At 36.9% G+C, this 9,522-nt stretch overlaps 1 protein-coding gene across 2 annotated transcripts; it reads left to right on the top strand.

Moving 5' to 3' along the window:
- Positions 1-216: 216 nt before the first annotated feature.
- Positions 217-9,132, top strand: LOC109244310 (protein GrpE-like). Of its 2 annotated transcripts, XM_019411372.1 has the most exons (6): positions 217-538; positions 6,942-7,122; positions 7,222-7,406; positions 7,514-7,681; positions 8,246-8,374; positions 8,533-9,132. In XM_019411372.1, the coding sequence occupies exons 1-6, from the start codon at positions 392-394 to the stop codon at positions 8,629-8,631; spliced, it is 909 nt and encodes a 302-aa protein (XP_019266917.1). In that variant the 5' UTR covers positions 217-391; the 3' UTR covers positions 8,632-9,132. The 2 variants fall into 2 exon arrangements, with proteins under 2 accessions (XP_019266917.1, XP_019266916.1); XM_019411371.1 differs by having other exon boundaries at positions 219-538; positions 6,942-7,406.
- Positions 9,133-9,522: the final 390 nt, after the last annotated feature.

Raw genomic sequence — 9,522 nt, 5'->3', positions numbered from 1 at the left:
TTACTGGCTTATTTGTCAAGTAAACAAAAAGCGGGGGGCTTATAGGAAGTTCCAACATGGTGAAAGGAGTTCTCTGGACCCTTCTAAGTTCTAAACTTACAAAACAACTCAATGGCAAAATGAGAAAAGTATTCCCAAATGACCAAAATGACCCCACCATCCTCGTACATTCACAATAGTCCAGACCAAGTATTATGACGCGTTGAACAAGACAGGGCTAGGTTCGACAATTCGCAATTTTCTTTCTCTACACGCCACACGGCCACCTCTCTCGATTTCTCTCTCTTCCTAAAAGCCTTCCCTCTGCTCAGTCCTACCGCCATTACAATTCATAACTCTCAAAATTCTACTGTTCTCCCCAATATCTATAGCGGAAAAACAAGATTTGGAGATGTTGGTGAGTAGAATTTCATCTCGGTTGCCGAGAGCCATATTAAATCAGTGCCGCAGCTCGGTGCTCCTTTATTCTCGAGAACAGCAACAGCACGTTCCCGTTCTTGCATCTCAGTTCCACTCACTTCGTGATTTTAAAGAAAAGGTTTGATTTTTGTGCCAATTACTGTTACAATGATGGTAGTTATTATTGTGTTGTGTGTGAGTGTAACAATTACTTTTTAAAAAATACGTTTTTCGTGGATTTTTCGTGTAGGGTTTTGCTGGGGTTTAAGGAGCAATCGTAATTTAGTTGTATCATAGGCTTCTTTTTGGATACTAGTCGAGGATATGATATACTCCCTGTGTTCCAGTTTATGTGGCAACATTTATTTTTGTCCATTGCAAAAAGAATCCTTGGTACCCGAATGGCGCCCTACGCGGCGCAAATCCGGATATAGCCGGGCTCCAATGCGGGTACCGGACACCGGGTGGGAAACCAAAACAATAAAAGAATGAAGCTTTTTTAATTTGGAAAAATTAAACTTTAAAATCTCATTTTATCCTTAGTGAGAAACTTTAATGAGAAGCTTTTATAGCCACAAGATCATAAGTTTCAAAGTCTTATGACCACACAAATAGCTTTCTGTGCTTATTCAAACTTTGCCACATAAATTGGAAAGGAGGGGGTAGGTCTTACTTTAGCTGCTGTTTTTCTTTGATGAAGTTGGCAACTTATGTTAGTAGTAATTGTTTTAGTTGCAAGTTTGATATTTCCTTTTTTTTTTTGGTTTATAATGGTGGTGTCTATTCGCTACATTCAACTCGTGGTAAAACTATATGGAGTAATGCTGCCAGCCAGTGTTTAGGTAGATGGGAATTTTTTTTTTATTTTGTTGTTTGGGATTGAACTCTAATTGAATCATTGGAAGTATTAGAAACCTCATATATTGTTTACTATATGGAGAAAAGAAGTTCAAAATGATTTGGACTTCTAAGAAAGGAGATGTAACATGCTAACCTTTAGCTTTAAAATTTCCTTATGAACAATAATAGTTCATCAGTATAGCATATAAGGGGGAAAAGAAATTGCGGTTCAGTAACGACTTTTAAATCGGTGAAATATTCACTGGGTGCATTATTTTACACAGAAGCAGTCAAGTGTGGTGTTGGAGAAGAGAAGCGTCGATGTCTTTGTGTTGAAGGATTCAAAGAGGATGGAATGGATGTAATTTAGTAGGAACAGAAGGTGACGTTCACCTCCTCAATTTGGGATTAGTGGCAAAAGGAATATGTGCAAAAATATATATCTTATAAGTGCCATAAAGATCTTATAGACTCCTTTTCCCTGAACTGTCTCCAGTTTAAGGGATAAGAGGAAAGGGGTTTTACTGAGTTTAAATATCTCTCCTTTCCTCTTTTGCTCCTAAAATCAGACCAAGTAGCCGAGATGATGAATACTTAAACTATCCTACTTGTTTTCTTTATTTTTCTGAATTCTCTCACGACAAGAAAAAATTCATAAAAGCATCATCTTCAGTAAACTGTTCACCTCTCTTTATCAGGAAAGCTATTGAGAGAAAAATGAGCGCATGACCGTCGTTTTTCATCATAAAATAGGAGGAAGGCTCTGTTTTCGAAGGATATCCGGGCAAACATAAAGTGAAAAATAGTTGCCTGGCTAACTTGTTCTTTTGCTGTAATCAAAATAATGTACATTATCTTGATAACTCTATATTTCTTTTAACTTGCTCAAGCTGTAAACTCGACGTTCTGCTAACTTGATGCCTTGAGGAATTATGTACGGTCAAACCTCTCTATAATAGCTTCGTTAGTTCCGACATATTTTGGTTTTTTTAGCGAACGGTTGTTATTAAGGGTGGCAAACGGTCCGGGCCCGGTCCCAAATGGGCTTCGTGGGCGGCTTAAACGGACCCGGTCTTCGTGGGCCGGACTTAAACAGACCCGGGCTTCATGGACTTTTGGGTGTAACCAGACCGGGACCGGGACCGGGACCATATACTAATGGTCCCGGGCTATGTGGGCCGGGCCTGGTCCTAAACGGGCCTAAGTGGGCCTTGACTATTTTTTTGTTTAAAATTTTTTTATCTAAGGCAAGTTCTTGTAAATTATATAGCTTATATATATTATATAATTGTGACTTAAAAATTTTTAATTCAAATTTAAAACACAAAATATTGTAAAAAGATATTAAAAGGAATGCGTTATAATTTTTATTATTATAACATTAAGATAACATGGCCCAATCTTTCTTAGCTTCCACCCCCTCCCAATGGAATGAGCACAAGGTGCTAATACCACCATTGAGAAGAAAAAGAAACTAATCAAGATGTGCCAAAATACAAGTTACATATTAATTTTACATGGTATCTCTTACAAATTTCATAAAACCATCAAGGTTCGGAGGAATTTCCGTTGGTGGTGGCGGAAAAGAAGCTTGTTCATCACCGCTTCCAGGCGAAGCTGCTTCCTCCGCAAGTTCAGCTAGCATTTCTTCGTAAGCTTCGTCTACCTCTAGTTGTGATTCAGCAAGTCCAAAATTTCTTCGTTCCGAACGGATCCAATCTCTGAAAAGTACTGATTTTTCCAAGCTCTCCCTCATAGACGCTCTATAATCACCGAGTTGTAGTCTTGCTTGAGTGAAAGCGCTCTCTGATGCCACTGTTGAAGCTTGAATGGTTAAAATGTCTCGGGCCATCCTTGAAAGGACCGGAAAGTGTTTTTCTTTGTCCTTCCACCATTCCAAAAGATTAAATGAGCCGTCGGGATTCACTTCCTCAAGTCCCTGTGACAAATAAACTTCAAGCTCATTTAGTTGAACAATCAGTTTTGGTACAACCTTGAGAACCCCTGGACTCGGTCCAAGCAGTAAGTGCTCTTACTCCTACAGTTCTTTTAGATGATTGAAAACTAGAAGAAGAAGGAGTTGGAATATCTGGTCTAGCATTATCTAGTGCAATTTGATAAGCACTATAAATAGTTAGAGCATTTATTTTAATTGAGGCTTGTGCGTCCGAAAGTGTAGACAACTCCTCAGGTGCAAGTGCTAAACCATTATAAATAGATCGATACCAATATTGAGGACCACCTAATTTCATAGTAGGATTTAACAAGGCAGCAATACCATAAATAGGGAGAATGGGGAAAAAATATTTTTTAAATTTCTTTGGCAGAATAGCCTAATAGATACTTATACTTCTTATCATTTGTCATCCCGGTTCCTATAATTAATAAAGTTTCATCCAGGCACTTACACTTATTCAAAGTCAATATTTTAAACCCTTCTGACGCTGCGTGTCCCTCAATCGCATGGTACTAGAATCCACGTCAGATAAAAAAATGCCACATCAGCATTTAAAAAAGATATTACATGAAAAAAAAAACTTTTTATCTTTCCTCCCTCCTTTTTTTAAACCTTTTATTTATTTTTCTTTCTTCTCCACCATCATCCTCTCCTTAACCTCAGCCTGAATCTAGCCACCAGATAACACCATGAACAGTATTCTCCCATTCCCAATTCCTCCATAAGAATGCTTATCCCACCTCTACCTGAATACCTTATCTTCGCCATATTTTTTCTCTCTAAAATACAGTTGGCCAAACATTGTAGCAATCCAATTCCGTTACCCTTCTCGCCATTTTTGCCCATCTTCACTCATTCTCGATTTCACTAGCTTTAAATCCAGCTCCTTCCCCTGTTAAAATCTTGCTTCCCAGAAAAGGGTTCCTCATATTTTAGTAAATTTAACTTCATCCCTATATAACAATAACCATAAAAGAGTAATAAAAATTAAAAATTTCTTTCAATCAAATTACACTATTTTGTACTAAAAACAAATATTCACACAGCAAACAAACAATGGCAAACAGATAATTGACTAGACCGTACAAAGGAAAATCAGATCTATGAAAGATATTTTAAAAAGAAGAAAAGGGGCAGGGGCTGGGGAAGAACAGGAAGGGGAAAAAAAGAAAAAGAAAAAGAAAAAGAAATGGGACAGGGGATGGGGAAGAACGAGAAATGTGGGGGGGAAGAAAAAGAATTGGTACTAGGGCTGGGGGAAGAACGAGAAAGGGAGGGGATAAAGAGAAAAAAGAACAGGGGAAGGGAAGGGGTGGGTCACGGTGAAAACCCAGAAAGAAACATATTACAGTATGTTTTTGTTTTTTAATTTCTTTTGTCTTCTTCTTTTTTTTTAATCATTTTTAATATAAATTTTTATATTCACGCTCGTTATACGCGTGAAATATACGCATTTTGTACAACTCAGTCATCAAGTTGCCACATATGCTCGGTCAATGGTCAGAGGGGTTCAAAATACTGATTTTGAATAATTATAAGTTCCTGGATGAAACTTCGTTGAGTATAAGGACCGGGATGACAAACGCCTACAAGTACAAGTGTCTAGCAGCCTATTATGCCAATTTCTTTCTCATGGAATCAATAGCTACTTCATAAATTTCCCCACCCTCTGAAAAATAAGCAACCAAATTTGCAAGATCTGCAAGATAAACTAAACCGTTCGAAATAGTAGGATAATATTGCCCAGAAAATTCATTTGTAGGAACATGAAATCTTTCTAAAAAATCTACAAGCATTTTAACATTAGCCCAATCCGCATTTGTAAGGTGCTCGTCATCATCACTTACATGAGCATTAAACGTTAAGTTTATGGGGTTTCTATATTCATATGCAACAACTTTCATACATGTAATTCCATCTAGTTGGACAAGGTTTATGAACCTTTTTTTCTCTTAGGCCAAATTCATCGCATCTTTTAAAATATTCTCTAAGTCTACTTCTACGGTTTGAATAAAAAAGCCAATTAAGAGCCATTTTAACCTTTTCAATTTCAACATTTAAAATTTTCATACCATCACCCACAATTAAATGGTAAATATGACAAATACATCTAACATGAAAAATGTTACTAAATGCAGGATTTAGTGTAGTAGTAAGCAAGCTACAGCATTAGTGTTACTAGTAGCATTATCCATTGAAATTGACATTATTTTATCACTAATGCAAAAATATCTACAAATATCCGTAACCGTGCTAGAAATAAGCTGCCCTGTGTGACGTGAATTAATTATTCTATAAGCAATAATGAGCTTTTGCATTATCCACTCCTCATCAATCCAATGACTTGTAACAGTAAGATAATCACAGTCATTACCACTTCTACCAATATCAGTAGTAATAGCAACACGAAAATTAATATGAGTAAATAAATAGCGCAAATATTGTTCATATTCATATTTATATTTATAAATATCGCTCTTTACGGTTGTCTGAGGCCATCCTTTATAAGTAGGATTAAAAACTCTTCTAATATAATGCACAAAGTGGGGGTTAGACAGAAAACTATAGGGTAAGCACATAACAGTAACCATTTTTGTCAATTCTTCGCTATCTTTTCTTGGGTCATAATATAAAATACCACCGGTAACGGTGTTAATTCCCGGTTGAAATTGATTTGACCCGGTACTAGGGTCAGGCTGACCAATGGTCAGATTTTGATTTGAGATTTTTTTTTTAATTAGCGGTTGGGCCCGTTTAGGACCGGTTGAACCGGCCCACTTAGGAGCCGGTCCCGGGCCCATCCGGTCCTAACAGTCATTTTATCTGAACCGGCCCAGTTGGCCCTCAAACCCCCTTGGTCTCGGGCTTAAACGGGTAGGCCCGTTTAGGCCCACTACCCACATGGGCTCGCGGGCCTGGGCCGGGCCGGGCCTAACCGACCTGCTTGCTACCCTTAGTTGTTATACTCCTATAACAACATTTGATGGTTAAATATAAATCGGTTGTTATAGATAAGAATTTTCCAAGAATCATTTCTTTTTCCTTTTTAATGTTATATATAAAAGACAAAAAAAAAATTATTCAAATTTAAAATCTCATATGCGTATTACTAATTAGATAGGAAGCTAATACATACTAATATCCATAGTAAAATGTACAAAGATTTAAACTCTAAAGTACAGTCTTAAAGCTACTTGAAAGTTAATTATTTTCAAGATTCGTGGAAGAACTCTGTAATTATAGCTTGTTTTGTAGATTTCAATCTCTTGCTAGTAATATAACACCTAAATTGGCGAAGGTTTGTGCTTAAACTTTCAGTAAAGGGTATCCAAAAATATACAAGCATATTTTTTAATGGAATTGAATGAAATATTTATTATGGAAGTATGTTTAATATAATATTTTATCATAAGTGGTGCATTAAAGTTTCAATATATTTGGTCAAATTCTTTAGTATTGGTAATCTTAGAGATTCTACATGGCTATTATAGAGGGGTAATTTTACAAAAAGCATACTATTATAAAGATGGATGTTGTTATAGGTAAAAAGTCGTTATAGAGAAGTAAAATATAACATAAAATCGGTTCCGAGAATAACATGGCCATTATAGTGAAGTGATGTTATAAAAGGATGTTGTTATAGAGAGGTTTAACTGTTACTCTCTACCCGTCAAAAGACAAAATTGTTTAATTTCTATGTTCACATAAATATTGTTGGTTCTGCTAATGGTGGTTTTCTGATCAGGCATCTCTATTCCATGAATCTGCCTTGCAACGATTTGGAATTTCATCCTCTGCATCTCCCCAACCTAATGAAAAAGAGACATCTCAGTCCCAAAGTGAACCAGGAAGCACAAAAGAGAATGGAGATTGTGAACCTTCAGTTTGTGCTGATTCTCAGGTTCAAGATGAGAAGGATGAATCAGGTTCTGATATGGCATCCAATGATAACATGAATGAAAATGTCAAACGAAGGAGAAGACGTACTAAACAAACTGTGTCTTCTGATTCTGATTCTGATTTAGATACAGAGGACCTTTCTAGGGATGACTTGGTGAAACTTGTGGCTGAGAAAGAAGAACTCCTAAAGATGAAAGATGACGAGTTTCAGAAAATGCAGGACAAAGTTCTTCGCACTTATGCAGAGATGGAGAATGTCATGAACAGAACCAAACGAGAAGCAGAAAACTCCAAGAAGTTTGCCATTCAAGTTAGTTTTTCTAGTCTCATCCTTTGCCAGAGAGTCATGCATTTACTTGTTAGTATATAATGTGTACTTGTAATTTGCTCTCATCTTTTGCATAAATGCTGCTGCAGAATTTCGTGAAAGCGCTTCTAGACGTTTCTGATAATTTGGGTCGGGCTTCTTCTGTTGTAAAAGAGAGCTTCTCCAAAATTGATGAATCTAAGGATACTGCAGGAGCTGTGCCACTTCTGAAAACACTACTGGAAGGTGTTGAAATGACTGATAAACAGCTTGCCGAGGTACACCTTTTCACCCAAATACAGTCCATGGTTTATTTCACCCAATTACTGTTTGGTAGACCTTTTATCTATGAAGCACGTACAACTTTTTTTTTCCAAACATAATTTACAGTATAAGCAATTTTAGGTCTTATAGGGTGAATTTTGGGAAACACTATGCTTAGAATTTCAACAAGCTAGTTCCAAAAATTACACTTCAAAGCCGTATAAAAGCCAACAAATCTTGGCAAAAAAAATCCATTGCTGCTCATTCACCTCTGCTAAATGCCCCAACCAGCTTCTGAAATGAAGAAGCAACGAAGAGGGTTTACTATATATAGCATATAGCTGGAAGAGAAGCTCCAAGCTATTTTTGGATATTAGAAAAATCCCAGTAGAATGCTTAGTATTGTTCTAATTGCAATGTAAAGGTTCAATAAATTTCGGGGTGTTTTTGTTGTGCACTGAAATACTTCCTATTTCTGGGTGACCTTTTCTTGAAAGACCATTGTTGTTGCGAGGAGGTTCTCCATTATATCTTTCTCGGTTGCGTCTTTTGGCTTACGGCTCTTTGTTACTTTTCAGGTATTCAAAAAATTTGGTGTCGGAAAGTATGATCCTACAAATGAACAATTTGATCCAAATAAGCATAATGCAATATTCCAAGTACCTGATCCTAAGAAGGCTCCTGGAATGGTAGCAGTCTGTCTCAAGGTATCTTGTTAGGAACTTTTCTCAGTGCGGCAGTCTTTGCTATTTCAATCTTCACTCACTTAATCCTTGTTGATTATTGCAAATCTAGGACGTTCTTTAGACATCCCTTTCATTGGAAATTAAATGTGTAACAGACGTGATTGTACTTTTCGTTGCAGTCGGGGTACACCTTGCATGAGCGAATCATTCGGCCAGCTGAAGTTGGTGTGACGGTAGCAGTGGAGAGTACACAGGCGGATCAAAGCACTGAATCTTAAACAGGTGGGTCACAAGCCAAGGTTTTGGAGTTTGAAAATCTGTAACAAGGTGAAATCGGGAGAACAATTTTAACCCTCAAGTTTGAAAAGGAATCGAGTTCTAGATCCTCCAGGGGAAGCTGTGGGTCGCACAGATCTTGAGTTATAGTTTCTTCTATTATTTTTTACTATTCTTAAATCTTTTTGTTTTGCTAAGTTTACTCTAGGATCGTGTCGTCAGAGTGGTCTAAACAATCACGTGATTCTTTGGTTAATAATGACATCCCTATTGCGCTGTCCAAATCAGAGGTATTATACCGTTGGGAACTCCATATGAGAAGTGAGCATATCCTTTTTCCTGGAAATTACAGCTCGAGCCTTAAACCGAGAAGAGTAGTGTCTGTTTTCACGGGACTTTTGTCTTTTGGATTGTCGAAATTCTAGTAAAAGGTACTTATCTTCCATTTTCTAAAATGTGAAATTGAATTTAGCACAATCTCAATGTGCAAATGGTTTTACCAATCTCTGCCATACATTGTTGTAGAATTTTGTTGAAAATGCGTGCTTACACTTCCTTGAAATATTAGCAGCATATCACTCGTAGTCTGCGGTAAAAAGGACCTCAGATCACTATCTAAACGGATTCCCAGGACTCCCCTCAATGAAAACTTATCGGTATTTAGTGTTTGCACCAAATCAATAAAACTAAACATTAACTCAATGAAGCAGTTATTTTTAAAACGTCTATGTCATCTAACCATAGTTAAGTGATTGCTCTATCAATTTAAATTCTTAACATTTAAGTTTAAATTATTGGCAAAATGGCCACCCAGCCACTAAAACTTGCACTGATTTTTCAAGCCGGTAAACAAACTTATGAGTTTTCCATTGTGACACTTATACTTTATAAAA

Source organism: Nicotiana attenuata, unplaced genomic scaffold (assembly GCF_001879085.1).
Source record: "Nicotiana attenuata strain UT unplaced genomic scaffold, NIATTr2, whole genome shotgun sequence".
Lineage (NCBI taxonomy): Eukaryota > Viridiplantae > Streptophyta > Magnoliopsida > Solanales > Solanaceae > Nicotiana > Nicotiana attenuata.
This window is presented reverse-complemented; position numbering and strand designations above follow the sequence as displayed.

Excerpts from the sequence above, each read along its gene's own strand:
- LOC109244310 (XM_019411371.1), top strand. The coding sequence starts at position 392 with ATGTTGGTGAGTAGAATTTCATCTCGGTTGCCGAGAGCCATATTAAAT. Across the intron at positions 539-6,941 it reads TTCGTGATTTTAAAGAAAAG|GCATCTCTATTCCATGAATC; the intron begins GTTTGATTTTTG and ends TTTTCTGATCAG. Across the intron at positions 7,682-8,245 it reads CTGATAAACAGCTTGCCGAG|GTATTCAAAAAATTTGGTGT; the intron begins GTACACCTTTTC and ends GTTACTTTTCAG.